Source organism: Papilio xuthus, unplaced genomic scaffold, assembly GCF_000836235.2.
Source record: "Papilio xuthus unplaced genomic scaffold, Pxut_1.1 DF826945.1, whole genome shotgun sequence".
Classification (NCBI taxonomy): domain Eukaryota; kingdom Metazoa; phylum Arthropoda; class Insecta; order Lepidoptera; family Papilionidae; genus Papilio; species Papilio xuthus.
In genome coordinates, this window is record NW_013531704.1 from 9,484,307 (window position 1) to 9,499,329 (window position 15,023).

The 15,023-nt window shown below is 45.4% G+C and overlaps 1 protein-coding gene across 4 annotated transcripts; it reads left to right on the forward strand.

Moving 5' to 3' along the window:
* Positions 1–822: 822 nt before the first annotated feature.
* Positions 823–14,725, forward strand: Esp (Epidermal stripes and patches). 4 transcript variants are annotated; one of them, XM_013316896.1, is made up of 9 exons: positions 823–899; positions 9,806–9,888; positions 10,281–10,383; positions 10,490–11,012; positions 11,412–11,592; positions 12,371–12,700; positions 13,038–13,178; positions 13,428–13,573; positions 13,658–14,725. In XM_013316896.1, the coding sequence occupies exons 2-9, from the start codon at positions 9,807–9,809 to the stop codon at positions 14,021–14,023; spliced, it is 1,872 nt and encodes a 623-aa protein (XP_013172350.1). In that variant the 5' UTR covers positions 823–899; position 9,806; the 3' UTR covers positions 14,024–14,725. The 4 variants fall into 4 exon arrangements, with proteins under 4 accessions (XP_013172350.1, XP_013172347.1, XP_013172348.1 ...); XM_013316893.1 differs by lacking the exon at positions 823–899 and adding an exon at positions 6,896–7,247; XM_013316894.1 differs by lacking the exon at positions 823–899 and adding an exon at positions 6,896–7,139.
* The last annotated feature ends 298 nt before the right edge of the window (positions 14,726–15,023 follow it).

The following is a 15,023-nucleotide window of genomic DNA, read 5'->3' on the forward strand; positions in this document are numbered from 1 at the left end:
TTTCCCTTCCCACCCTTTTTCTTATAAGGAAAGGATGGGAAGTGGAAGTGGACTTTCCAGATAAGAGGATGCATGGAAGGGGAAAATATTTTTTCTTTCTGTGCATCCTCTTCTCCGACGATTAAAGGTAGGCAACGCATATGCAATTGCGTATGTCGTTGGATAACGGCCACTTCGCTATTTCAGCGATATTAGGTGGCCGCTCGCTCGCTTGCCACCTTATAATATATAAAAAATAAACGCCGCCGCGGTCGTATGAGACACTCTTTCCTCGCCCTCGATCTCCTTACCTTTGGTGCATTCCTCGGATCAGACTACGCGCAACAGACGGAGCGGAGAAGAAGCACTCGACGGCGCCTTGAAAAAACAAACATTTCGCCGGAACCAAAAACGAGTGGTGCGAACTGAGTCAGCAAGCATGTGCGGGGAGCGGTGCAAAAGGCGTGCGGGGATTTGTCATGACTCCGTTCTTCTATGCAATGTAGCGGTCAGTTCATTGATAACGCGGAACATTTTGTAACATATCACCCTTGTTAGTTCGTTACAGAAAACGAAAATGTGTTATACTTGAGTAAGTGAGTACTCTTACTCACTTGTATTATGATTTTCAAAAATCTCAGCGATTCGGAACATCATACGGGCGTTTGCGCAGGGATGCGAAGGGAGGCGCACTACGCTGAACACAATGGGGCCGAGTGGAGTATTCACACAACAACACCTTAAGGCAAGGACAAGTGTGACAAGGCCGCGATCGCTGCGCCTGCAAATTTTCCATTCGATCCGCGAGTTAGTTCTGCGACTGTGAGTGAGATAAGCCTCAGTGCGATGTCAGATCGCCGATAGCGATTTTCGTATCAGGAATGCTGGCGGCTGCCTGCTGCCGACTGGCTACCGACCTGGTATGTTTAAATCTTCGCTTCATAATTTATTGATGAATGTTTGTCTACAGTATAAACTTTATAGTTATTCTTGTTTAACTCATAAAATAAATTATTTTATGTAGCAAATGTTAATTTCTTTATTTATACATAATTTGTATGGTCAATAAAAGATTGTTATCGTCGTCGTCGTCGGGCGAACGCCGTCTATGACCACGGACGATATGCGAACGAAAAACGAATGCGGAAAATAATACGAGAACTACGTAAAGCGACACACATTTCCTTATAGCACGTTTTAAATGGAAAAATATTTTGTTATTATAATTTTTAATTTATATGCTAATAATAATTTTAGGTGTTTGACGAAGTGCGAAGTGTGACGTCAGCATTCTGCTGATGTCCAAGTTTAAGGCTAAGTTCTCATGGGCGTGTGGGGAATCAATTGAAATAACATGTATTCGATTCGATGAGTAACTGTAGAAGGTAAACGCAGAAGGATAAGAAATAGTTAAATGGATATTTTATCGATAATTCATAATTCCTAGTATTGAAGCGTTTGACCGTGAACTGAGAGAGCGGCGACGCCGGCAGTTAGCGACGCGGCGCATGCCCGACTCCCCCCGTTCTGCTGAAAAAATAAAACGTTTTCTGGAGGTCACTAGTGTAATGTCGCAATGAAATCAGTCTTTAGAGCCCGCATGCGAGGAACGACAGATTTCTGTTCACGCATGCCGTAGAGCTCGCATGTGCGAAACGTTTTCATTCGTCGTTAGGGCCCGCATGCGTTGTGTGAAATTCTACCGCGCATTAGTTTCTAAAGACGGGACTGAGCACACGTAAATATCTGTTATGAGATATATGTAACGCTTTGCTCTGACATCTTCGTGGTCGTTGTACTTCAGGGGTCAAGTCGGTCCTTTCGTATAACAGAGTTGTTGCTGGCATCTATCATTGTTCAAAACATCACATGCGGGGAGCAACCGAATGCTCCATGCTAAGTGCTATGTGAACTATGCTCGCCCGCCGCACTCGGTACCCCGCACTTCTCAAACCTTTAATTTTTTCCAGAGAGGAATGCTTTATGTATACTCCGCGCCTCGGGGGGGACGCGGTAGTTATGTGGGATTCTCCTCCTTATCGGAGGCATACCCACTAAACCTCTCTGTTCCTCTAACGCATCAGGACGGGACCACAGGCACGCTTTCGTTTTCGTCCGCGAGCCAAAATTTTACTGAGCAACTGAATTTCCTTATATAGCTTAAAAGATTTTTCAATTCGTGAATCCATCCCATACAAAAAGGTATAAGTTTATCGACATTTTTTTTCAAACATTTGAAGGGGAAACCGATCAAGTGTAACATGTAACAGTAAATGCATATCGCCTAAAAACGGCTCTCTCAAAAGATCGTTATAAATAAATAAATTATTTTTGTCAATGTTACTGAAAAAAGAAACTGAACTGGAGAAGGAAATGTTATGTGATGGGGAGGCAGGCAGGGGCGGACGGCAAGGGCGCGGCGCGGCGTTGTCGGTCGAATGTTTCATTTGAATCTACAAACGAATAATAAAAGTTTAGTTTATTTCTATATACTTCTTAGTATAATATATACTTAAAGGTTTTTTACATAACTGCTTAATTTGTGACTGCAATTGAAGTTTTTCGTACTTCTTTACCAAATTGCATGTGATTTTACCTGCTTATAATATTTTTATGCTACTTATAAGATTATTTTGCAATTATTTGCACTAAACAAACTAAAATTAAAAAGGTGTAATAGTATGTTTGAATGTCGACTATTGCTTTTATGGGTTTTTGTTTGGAGCTGGGCCATGTGACCGCGCGCGCGCATTTCACAGCGCAGACTTTCCGCCTCGCGGGACTTCCCGATCGCGGGTATCCTCGACAACGCATATTTGAGCGCGGCAGAACACACGGCGGTGTTTATATGTGTGCTGTATAAAAGTGTTAGGACAAGTAGCAACATAGTTTACAGGCGACACTCTGATGGGCCGTGGACTCCACTTCATTGGAGGACTTTCGCCGCCCGCTGCCGACGCCGCGGCCAAGCAGGGCAAAAAGAATGCTCACGCCAGCGATCAGCAATTGGAAGTTGCTTTCAGGATAAGTGGCGACCTCAGTAAGTACTTATGTACCTTTAGGACGCATTCCTGCAGGACGGTCATAATGCAGGATATCGTTGCGTGTTTTGGACGGCTTTAGCAGAAAACACGGTACACGGAAATATTTATTATTATTCATATTGGATAAGGAAATGACGTAGACCTAGAGATATGTTTGTAAGTACATTAGTGTAGTCCATTGTCGTTCAAATCTTATATGACAGCATAAAGCCACACAATGCACAGTAAATATTTGAGAATGGTAACAAGTGTCAATCGTGTCATGTAAAGTGCACGATAGAATAGATTAGATTAAGATGATATTACACAAATGTTGACGATATGAATTCTGTTTGTATATAGAGATCTGTTGGGACGGAACACCTTACAACAAATTGACTAAACAGAAATGTAATGCTAACAAAAATAACACACACATGCTTATCGACAACATTACAAATGTTTATTGATTATTTCTTAAAGATAAATAGAACAAATGATGATTAGGTTTATCTTATTGTTTTGCTGAATGTTCATATACATATTTTATTGTATGTACTATTGTATGTCACACACACATAACATGTTGCCCTGTGGTTTATCTGAACGCGGCGATTTCGTTCTCATTGTTGATTGTTTGCAGTGATTATTGCGTCTCTAATGCTCCCTTGCCACGCTATACTTACTATGTATAACAATCCTTACAGATAAATGACATTGAAGTGCCTGAAGTGAAGTCAAGTTGTGTGTAGTGTGGAAACATTTCCATACCGAATACTTAATGTACTCGTAGTACCTATATCATAGGCTAACGCTAACTAATATATATTAAAATATTGTTGTACATATTTAGTATCACAATGTAAATCGTGCTTCCTGCTTTTTTAAATAATTAGCTTACACTAAAAATAATGTAAACAATTTAATTCATTTTATCTACCTTACATATATGTACTTCTAGAATCAATGTTTTTTACCCTAATCATTTTGCGGCGTTGCGACGTGCGCTGCACATCTTGTCAGCTTGCATAAACAAACTGGTTTTCTCGAAACGTGGGCAGGGGGTCGAGCGGGGCGGGGGCCAGCGGGGAGACACCACGTGCCGCAACGGGAAAATAAAAGTGGTCGAGTGGGTCGCCAGTCACATGACTGCTCCCCTCCTCCGCAGGCTCCTCCGCCGCCATGCGCTCGCGAATGCCGCGTGCGCAGCGCGGCGCTGAGCCATGTGTCCGCTCCCCACCGCTCCCCACCGCTCACCACCGCTCCCCACCGCTCACCATAGATTTACCCTAAAATAGGTAAAGTAGTGCGACTGATTTCTCAAATAGCTTTCAATCAATTATAGTACTTACTTCATAACTGCATTCTTAACAATTAGGTAAACTATGTATCCCGATCCATTTGCTCGTTTTGAAGTTACATCGTATATAACTCAAAACAATATGTAGGAAATTACATGAATCTTTTTATAATTAATATCAGTATATCTGTTTTTTATGAGACGATCTCAACCAACTAACTAACGGGCCCGCGTTATTACAAATGTTGTATTGTTCATTCTAAATTAAAGAAAACTACTGTACCGAGTGAAAAGGAGAACGCGTCGCCGCCGCTCCTGCTGTTGTGTTTATTGAAATCATTTTATTAAACATTGTTATATCTATTAACAATATTGCGCTCTAGCTAAGTACAATTTCAAGGAAAATTATAATAGCTATCGAAGATAGCGCGAATTATAAACTGTTTTCAGAACCGTAAACAGTTTAATTTAATAATTATACAATTGATTAACCGCAAAGCAGTCCTGGTGAAGGCCGCTTTCAATGCCACCGCTCCGAGACCGCCGCGCGCCATTTTACTGATGACTACTGACTTCCTCAGATGAACAAGAGGCGCAGCGTGATTTATTTACTATGTACAGGTGTTAGATATTGTTAAATATTTAGGTATGCATTTGAATTGTGCTCCGCTCAGCGGGATATACCCTATACACATACATAAGTCAGCACAGTATGCGAATCTTAACTAAGGGCGTTTCATCAAATTTAAGGTGAAGGTAGGGATTAGGAAGCTTGGAGTTCTTCCAAAGGTATTTTACATGACAGCTTTTGCTTTACACAAAGCAAAGATACGGCCGAGTGGGTTGTTGTGTTATCTAGGAATGCGCAGACAACTACCAACTGGCGGCTCAAGATTCGAATGAGAGGCGGGTCAAAAAGATAGGTGACCAATATCTAAATTTAGTTAGCCTTGAGCACTGGCGCATACACCATCGGAAATTTAGATATACGGCAGGTGTCCGTCCTTTCAGAGTCGACGTCCTAACATGTCCTGAATCCTCGTTCGTTGTGTGTGGGTAAACGAGTGGAACATGTTGCTGGCGGCAGGGTTGGCCGTTCAAGTATGATTAAGAGTAGAGTGAATAACAGGCGTTTACTGAGCTAGCGCGTACCATCTTTCGATCACATCAACATTTATCATAAGGTGGGAGCAAGCGATGGTTTATTACAAATATTAAAAACTGACCAGTCCCCACACAGCCGGCGTAAATAAATCCCTTATACTAAACTTAGCCAACTAAACGACCTCCGCTCCGGTTATTTAATTATCTATTAATTATACTTTGTAGCTTACGATACGAATCATGGCTAGTTCCCTTGTTTTACTTTTATGTAAACGTCAAGAAACGTTTGAGTGTATTGAATTGAAAAAAAATAATCATATTTTGTGTACGTGTTGTTTGCGTTACCGAAAAACTATTTAATTTAAATAATTGTTTGTCTGCATCGCTGTCCGCAAGCCGCGTTTGTTCCGGCTAAATATGTTTTTGTTCTTAACAGTGTTTTGGCAATATACGAATTGAATATCTACGGTCAGTGTTTAGTGCGACTAATGTATTGAAGCCTCGTCGTCGCCGCCGCGCCGCCGCCGCGCCGACTCGCGCGAGAATATTAATTCACGCGAACAAAAAATTGACAAATCTAAATAAATCCAAGACCGTTTTACACTCCTTTGTTATTTTTTATTGGCTCGGTAAAACCGGTCGGTGATTCATTTGACGTCGTGTTGTGTTCAAAAGAGAATGTTTGGAAAAAATGGCATACATACAACTGCGTTTCCGCAGCACTGAGGGTAAGCGAGAACAATGTGCGCGGGACGCAGGTAGGCGCCGCCGCTGCTGCCAGCTGCAACTCCGCCACGTCGCCACGTCGCCATTACTTAGTGACGTATAGACAGACTTCTTGAATCTTATCGAGAGCCTATTTTCGAAATGTCGTTTTGTGTTGTAGATTATAGACTAATGAGATGTCACTCAGTTGAGACAAGACGGCGAGATGTTATAACTTATATGTATGAATGTATATTTATGTAAATTAAAGATTATAAACTCATGATGTGCCTTTGATTATATAAATTGATTTATAAATCCCTAATTAAATACCGAAATATTGTGTTAGCAAACTGAGCCAACGGCTCCTTTGTCTTGCTCAAGAAGAGCATTTCATGTCACATGATCATGACAAAAAAAACATTTTGCGCGTTATTTTTTATTTGTATGTTAAGTTGTTGGTGCTCTATGTGCATATGCATGCACAGATTTCTGTTGGCCGCTAATAAAGAATTTTCAATTTGAATAGATATAGTATAGTAACTATTGATGCAGTGTTCCATACAAGTTGCATTTTCCCCAATCTTTTGCTTCGGAATACTTTTTATATGTTATATATGACTATGAGTTGAACGGAATCATTCATCGATTGGTAAGTAATAAAACGTCACAACGTTTTTGCTATTGGGTGTCGCCCGTCGCGCATCCCGCCGATCATGACGTCATATGCAGGCTGGAGCGGGGAGGTGCGCAGCCTCCGCGACGCATCTCGCGCGTGCCCGGCTCGCCGCCGGCGGCCCGGCAGCTCGCTCGGTAGAGGGTGGCGGAGGCAACGGCAGCCGGCAAGCGGCAGTAGCGCGCGGGCCGCGTCGGCGTTTGGACGTATTTTGCTTGCACGCCGTTCATCGCGCATCGCGCTTCAGCGCAGTAACACCGATCGCCGTCAAGATTGCACAAACTCCGAGCACCCTCAAGCAGCAGCCCGGCATGCGCTCCTGACGTCCCGCCCCGCCAGCACAGCAGCGCAAGTGAGTGCCCGTTACCCGGACAGCTTCATCCAACCGAAGCCTGGTGCGCTGCGGCCCACCTGCGACCTTCCAAATCGTCCAAGGGATTCGTCTGATCCTACTTAAAAGGTACAAGTGCGCCCGAGTTCAAGGTGTCGGTGGGCGAGGTACGAGGCTGCTAATATGTGTTGCTTCAATAGATGTAAAGGCGAGGTGAGATTCGCCGGTGAAATGAAAAAGTCCGCTTGAATGTGGACCGTCACGTGACCAGCGAACATCTCGATCTCGACTCCTTTGTCTTTCGTCTCCTACTCCTACGTGTTCTGGAATAACGCAAAAATAACTTCTATTAAGTGAATCAATTTCTTAAAAAAATACCCTTTGGGATAGGTACTAAAAAAACAGTAATTAGTCATCGAGTTAGTAGAATATTTAACACAAGAACATTAGCTTCCAGCCGGTGCCAGGTGAAACTTCTAACACTTCCTGACACACGCGTACAATAATATTATATTTGTTATCACTGCTTTTTCTACTGCAAACAGAGTAATGCTTCGTTTACAATATGCTTGGCATGATTGTCGTCCAGGAGAGGGGATAGGAAGGTGTAGCCCACCCCCCTAGATATAAGAACTATATCGAAAAAGATTATATAAATAGAAGCTGAAAGATCTACCCTAGATCATCGGCTGACGGCGCCCATGATGCCTGATTTACATTATTCCAGTCCAGCGGTCACAATCAGCGCTAAAAAAGAAAAACAACCTTTGTGGAAAAGCTACAAACAGACGTACGGCAAAGTGCATTACGTAATATTATTTTGTTTACACTTGTGGATGTAGTACGCTTTTGTACAATCGAATTGCTATTTCATATACATATATTAATGTCGCGCTCTAAGTCGTTCCTAACACCCATCTACTTACCCAAGAAGAATATAATAAACACAAAAAAAATTAAATTGTACCAAATATATGGTTCTTCAAAATGTGTTTAAACCAAAGTTCAAGTTTAAGGCAAAGTTATATAGAAATGCCGTGGGAGCGAACCGTTCAGAGGACGCGAGCGCAACCGCGACTGCGGCTCTGTACTGCTGCTGCTGCTGAGCGGTGTCTAGTTATTTCTTATCACTTTGGTTTCTATTGTTAGTAAGAAAATTCGACACTATGTCGGTGCACTGGCGCATCACTAGCCTTACTAAAACGTCGACGTTTATGTCCCCTCACTAATCATTCTGACACTAACATAACTTGGCAATAAAAAGCGCACCATTCGCGCCAAAGGTCTAACAAATAATGTCTAAAACTATGAGAAGAATTTATTTTTCTAAAAAAAAATAAGTAAGGCTACTTTGTATCAAACAAGTTGCAGTTTGAAGGACAAAGACAATTCATGCGATCGTGTTTTGTAAAAAGATAAAATGTTTTCAATCTAAATTATCGAACTAAAATCCCCTTTGCTAGTGATCTGCTCGTGCTCTGGTGGTCGCCCGCGCCGCACCGCGCCTCCCCGCGCCTCCCCGCCTGTGTGCGTGCGATAAATACCTGACGTCGCTAATGTTGTGTTGTGTTGTGTCGAGTGCGGATCGGATTATGTTTCCCTCATGACTTAACTTTGACTCACTCACACACTATTTGTTATGCACAAGTAATTCATTACTTACGTGTCCGATCGACTGTTTACTTTGTCCATTTATATTTAGGCATCATAACCTTTATATATAAATCATAAACTATTATGTCATTGTAAACTGAACCAATTATTTCTTTTTTTTTATATCTTAATCTTCACTTGAAATTGCTTAAATAGCTGTATACATTGCTTAAATATAGTGTATTTTCTTTTCTCGTAAAAACTGTGTTCGCCTGTCATCTGCGTGTCCTCTGCTTTTGTTATTTGTTTATCATAGTGTTCCGAGTCATACAATTGGTGTATCTTTTTAATAAATAGAGAAATAAAGTTTTTGTTTACCTTTGAAAATTTTTCGATCAGGGCAACTGTTTGTGTTACGGTGTCTCATTATTCTGCACGTCTTAATTTTCTGAATAAAACATAAGGCTGCACGTATCGTTCGATGTCGAGTGTTGACGTGGCTACTTATAGGCCGCGAAGTGTACTCCGCTGCTTGGAAACAGGATAACGGAAGCTGCCACACGCAACAACAGGCATCGTGGTGCAACTTGGTGCTTGTACATATTTATCTCGCGTTCGCGGGAGTAGGCGGCGCTCGCAAAATTTCAAAGATATGTAGTTATAAGGGAACATTCACATCTATGTATGTGGCGGAGGTCTCGATTTACTCCCTACATCAAGTAGGTTTAAACGTTTTGAACCGGGCGATCGCGCAAACGTCTATTTTGATCCGTGAATATTTTATCCGATGTGAATGTTATGTCGTTACAATATGTCGTGGCTACGTGCATATTCTTATTTGAAATGCACTGTATTGTGCATTGCAATAATTAAAATAGTTGTAGCCCGCATCGGATGAGCACAATATATTGGCGTGCTCTAGAATCGTATAATTAATTTCCATTTCTGGTGGCGAGTGCCGGCTGATGACAGACGACAGCTAACATTTGACAGACGACGGCCGATATCTGACTGCTTACTGCTGACTAATTCTTGCCAAATGAGGACACCAAATTATTTGTTAAAAGCGCTCACTAACCTCCACCTTGTTGCAGGATGATCCCGCGCCGCAAACACAACGCCTCCTCGGGCTCGTTGCCGCCGCCCGACGACAAGCATGCCAGCAACGACTACATATGTGAGTTATAAACACGCCCGCACCCTCCCCTCCACCCTCCTGGTGGTAACCGTTACATCTAATGTTCTCGTTGTCGCTTCTTTCATTTATTGACCGCCTCGGCCACTTCTGTTTCAGCTATAAAACAAAAGTATGCCGATAGTACTTTCAACAGCCGATAGGTCACGATTTCACTGCAATTTTATTTGATTCACCTCCGTTTATATTTTTCTCGACGCGACACAATACGGTGTATTACGGACGGCGCCGGCGTAGTTAGGAATCGGGGAAGGTAATCGAATCGAGGAGTGTAGCCGTGAGCTCGACCGCCACTCTCGGGGCGCACGCTGCACACACGCAGCTCCGATCGCTGTGTGTGAGCGAGCGCGTCATCGCAATGTTTGACTGTGCAGTGTCGGAGGGCGCGCCGGGCGAGGGATGGCGTGTGGCGCTGCGACGTCGCCTCAACCGCAAGACGTTGCACAAGCGCGTGCCCATCACCGCCTGGCTGCCGCAGTTAGTATATTCTCATCCCACTCTTATGACTACTTTATTTTAATAACTAGCTGTCGCCCGCCACTTGTTACACACCGCGACTATGTTTTATGCCATGTGCCCGCAGGTACAACGCGGAGAAGGCCCTCGGTGACCTGATTGCTGGCGTCACGGTGGGCCTGACCGTCATCCCTCAATCGCTGGCGTACTCCAACATCGCGGGTCTACCGCCGCAGCACGGCCTCTACGGCTCTTTCCTAGGCTGCTTCATATACATCGTATTAGGCGGGTGCCGCGCCGTGCCCGCTGGGCCCACCGCCATCGCCTCGCTGCTCACCTGGCAGGTAGCGGGGGGCGTCGTCGAGAAGGCGGTGCTGCTCAACTTCCTGACGGGCCTGGTGGAGCTGCTGATGGGCGTGCTCGGCCTGGGTTTCCTCGTCAACTTCGTCTCCGGGCCCGTGTCCTCTGGCTTTACCTCCGCCGTCGCGCTCATGATAGCCACCTCGCAGGTCAAGGATCTGTTCGCCATCAGCGTCACCGGCAGCACCTTTCTGCAGCAGTGGATCTCCATCTTCCGCAACCTGCACGGCGCCGCACTGTGGGACCCCGTGCTCGGCTTCTCGTGCATCGCGTTGCTGCTCGGCTTGAGGGTGAGCCACGAGATCTTGTCCACATATGTTAATATGCACCAACTCCGCCAAATCTTACGGTTTACTAATAGCGTGTTTCTTAATTGACGTATCAAAAGCCTTATAGAGGTTGAAGACCTCAATATTTATCGACTAAATCCAACCCGAAGAAAAATGTAACGCGATTTTCAATAGAACTAAAGGTATTTTTTTTTTAAAGTGTAATTATTGGGCTTTAGCACCTATTTGCCTTTTTTTTGTTAAATCACGTAGGAACAAAATAAAAATAAAATAATTAAACTTTTTCTTCTAAGGTTCTTGCTCCAACTTTGACGTGGTGTAATAATTTTTTGACACCAAGTTTTTCTATACTTTTTTTAATGAAAAATATCTTTAAAGTAAAACTCTTATATTTCACAGAAAATTGGAATGATAAAACTGGGTGCAACGTGTGAGGGCGGGCCCAGCACGCGTCAGAAGGTGGCCAACAAGTGCTTGTGGCTGCTGGCCACCTGCCGCAACGCCATCGTGGTCGTGGCCACCGGCTCGCTGGGCGCCTGGTTCGTCGCCGCTTACGGCGCCTCGCCCGTCCGCCTCATGGGTTCGTGTTTCTCCTCCTCCTTCTCCTTCTCCTCCTCCTCCTCCTCCTACTGTCCATTGTGTACCTCCCGTATACGTAATGTTCGCTTTCTGTTAATGCTCCCGGCAGCCGACAACGCGCGAGGCGGTCAGTATCGCCATTACCTCGATCACCCCCTCGTAGTACAGCAGTTGTAGCAGTAGTCGGCAGCTTGGACTCGATCCCATTAGACCCATACATAGTCATCAAAAATTAACTAACATTTATTATATTCTTTAAATCGTTATAATTTATTTAGTATAATATACCATTATAGGAATTTATCTAAAAAAAAAAAACATTTATCATACTAAGAAGTGTTACGCTGAACGGATAGAGTCTGTTTGGCCTCTGTCGTGATTGTGATTGTTACAGTTGAGATCGTACAAACAGAAGCATAAGTGTAGCCGCCCGCACCGCCCGCACCGCCCGCACCTCCCGCACCGCCCGCACCGCCCGCACCTCCCGCCTTCGCTGGCGGTGATATACGCGCTCCAATCCTTGCCGAACTATTTACTTGTCTTTGATTTATCCGCCTCAAACGGCGCGTCTTAACTGAACAATATTATACAAAAGATTTGTGCCGCGCGGTCAAAGTTTCTCAGTCGGGGTGGTGGTGAGCCGCGCGGGTGTCGCGGGGGTGCAAGGCGAGTTGCAGTTAGCCCTACACATAGCACATAACATCGCTGTCAAACTAACATATGTAGTTTGTAAGATGGGGTCGTGTGAGGATAGCGCGGTAACGGTAAGATGCGTGCAGGCAGCATCCCGTCGGGCGTGCCGGCGCCGCAGCTGCCGCCCTTCAGCTACGTGCGTGCGGACAACTCGACGGCCGACTTCCTGGAGATGGTGTCCGAGCTGGGCTCGGGCGTGCTGGTGATCCCGCTGATCGTGCTGCTTGAGGACATCGCCATCTGCAAGGCGTTCTCCGACGGGCGCACTATCGACGCCACGCAGGAGATGATAGCGCTGGGCGTGGTGAACGTGGGAAACTCCTTCATGCAGGCGTACCCCGGCGGCGGCTCGCTGGCGCGCTCCGTCGTCTCCAACGGCTCCGGCGTCAAGACCACGCTCAATGGCATCTACACAGGTAGTTCACTCGTTTGCTCAATTTGTGCTCATACATGTACCCCTACCGGAGGTTCAGAGCCTACCCCGAGTCAGTGGTGGCTGCAGACCTCAGGTAACTGATCGGCCGGCGTGGCCCAATGCGTCGACTTTTTCATCCATATATTTAAATTTCGTCATATCCACAGATAGCATCAGGATGTTTTCCTTCACAGTAAGAGCGCCGCATAATACGTAATTCGAAAATCTAACAACATAGGTGCAAGGTGCGGATCGAACCGGTGGACCGACCTCTTAACCTCTCCGCCACCAATATTGTATCTTTTAAAATATTTAAGCCCGGCTTGCATCCATTTCAGGCGCAATGGTAATTCTGGCTCTGCAGTTCTTCACGCAGTACTTCGAGTTCATCCCCAAGGCGGCGCTGGCGGCGGTCATCATCTCCGCGATCCTCTTCATGGTCGAGTACGATGTCATCAAGCCGATGTGGCGCGCCAAAAGTCAGTGCCCCTGTGTCCTCGCTCTTTCTACCTAATATGTTCCCTGTTGACGCCCAATGGCGTCTTTAATATATATATATATATTTTTTTTTTTTTTACGATGTCTCCTTTGCTTTAGTGTCAATTTTTTTTTATTGCTCTTTTATTCTTTGAAATAGAACTATGACATGAACGACACCGGTCATATTCTACGCAAATTAATTTTGATCGGTATATTGTACCAGAAAAAAAAAATGTTTGATCACGCAGAGCTGGACCTGGTGCCGGGCGTCGGCACGTTCGTGCTGTGCCTGACGCTGCCGCTCGAGCTGGGCATCCTGACCGGCGTCGTGGTCAACATCATCTTCATTCTGTACCACGCCGCGCGGCCCAAGCTCTCCGTGGAGCTGCTCAAGGTACGCCTCCTCCCTGACCACCACCACTCGCACCGGATTCTGCACTACTCCAGTGATCAACACGTCGCTCGTGTCACCTTGCAGACGGAGGGCGGCGTGGAGTACCTGATGATCACGCCCGACCGGTGCCTGATGTTCCCCTCCGTGGAGTACGTGCGCCGGCTGGTGAACAAGTGCGCGGCGGACGGCGCCGTGCCCGTGGTGCTCGAGTGCACGCACATCTACAGCGCCGACTACACGGCCGCCAAGAGCATCGAGCAGCTCACCGCCGACTTCCACGCGCGCCGCCAGCCGCTCTACTTCTACAACGTCAAGCCCTCCGTGTGCTCCATCTTCGAGGCGGTCGCCAAGCCGGAGCACTTCGTCGTCTTCTACGAGGACGAGGAGCTGGATCGTCTGCTGGCCGCGGACGGCCGCGCGCCGCCCGACAAGCCGCCGCCGCTCCCGTGACGCGCCTCCGCTCGCCTCCGCCACCTCCGCCTCCTCCGCTCGCCTCCGCATCCTCCGCCTCCTCCGCCGCACACGCCCACGCGGACCGAGTTTGCGAAACATTATTTTTCCTTCTGTATTAGTTTCGGAACGTACGTCGTTCCTCCTGTTGTGATGTTAGGTGTTAACTATATTTATATTATTGTGTAAAATTGGTTAGTTTACGTCGTTAGCTCGTCTTTGTCTCTTTAAGACGTTATATGATAGAACCGGAACCCGGACTTGACTCATATAACATCTGTTTGTGATAGATGAAGTATTGACGAGAGAGTTAATTTATTTTTAGGTAATAAAAGTACAACTTAGGTTATATTGTATGTGAGAGATGATGTTGTGGGCGCCTGTGTGCGTGCGGGCCGCGCAGTGTCCGGCCCTGGTCTAGCCCTGGTCCGGCCCTGGTCTAGCCCTGGTCCGGCCCTCGTCCGGCCCTGGTCCGGCTCCGGTACGGTCGCTCGGCCTCTTCGACATTCCCCTATTACTTTGTGATTCCCGACTACAGTACCTAATCAAATAAAATAAAAATATATTTTAGAGAAAAGTTGCTTAAATAAAGTATTTAATATACCTTTAAAAATATAATGAACAAGACACAAGGTGCCAATGTTTGTGACGTAAAATTTCATGTTCAAAGAACAAATTAATAAACTCTATAAGAGTACTCTGTGTGTTGTTGTTTTATTTATTTGTAGGTTAAGTCTTTGGTATGTTTTCTTTGGTCATAGAGATATCTTGGCCAAAATGAACAATCACACATGTGTGTAACATTCCTCAGTTTTGAGCTACGGACCCAGAATAAAGCACCTGGGCCTGAAACAGCAGTCCCTTGTTGTGCCTGAGTTGTAGCTAGTCTATATCGACTTCCTCACACCCCTCCTTATAAAGAAGGCAGAAGGCCGAAGACATAGGTGGTCAATTAATTTCAAAGGTAACTGTTAATCGTTAAAGCGTTAAATTCTCGCAA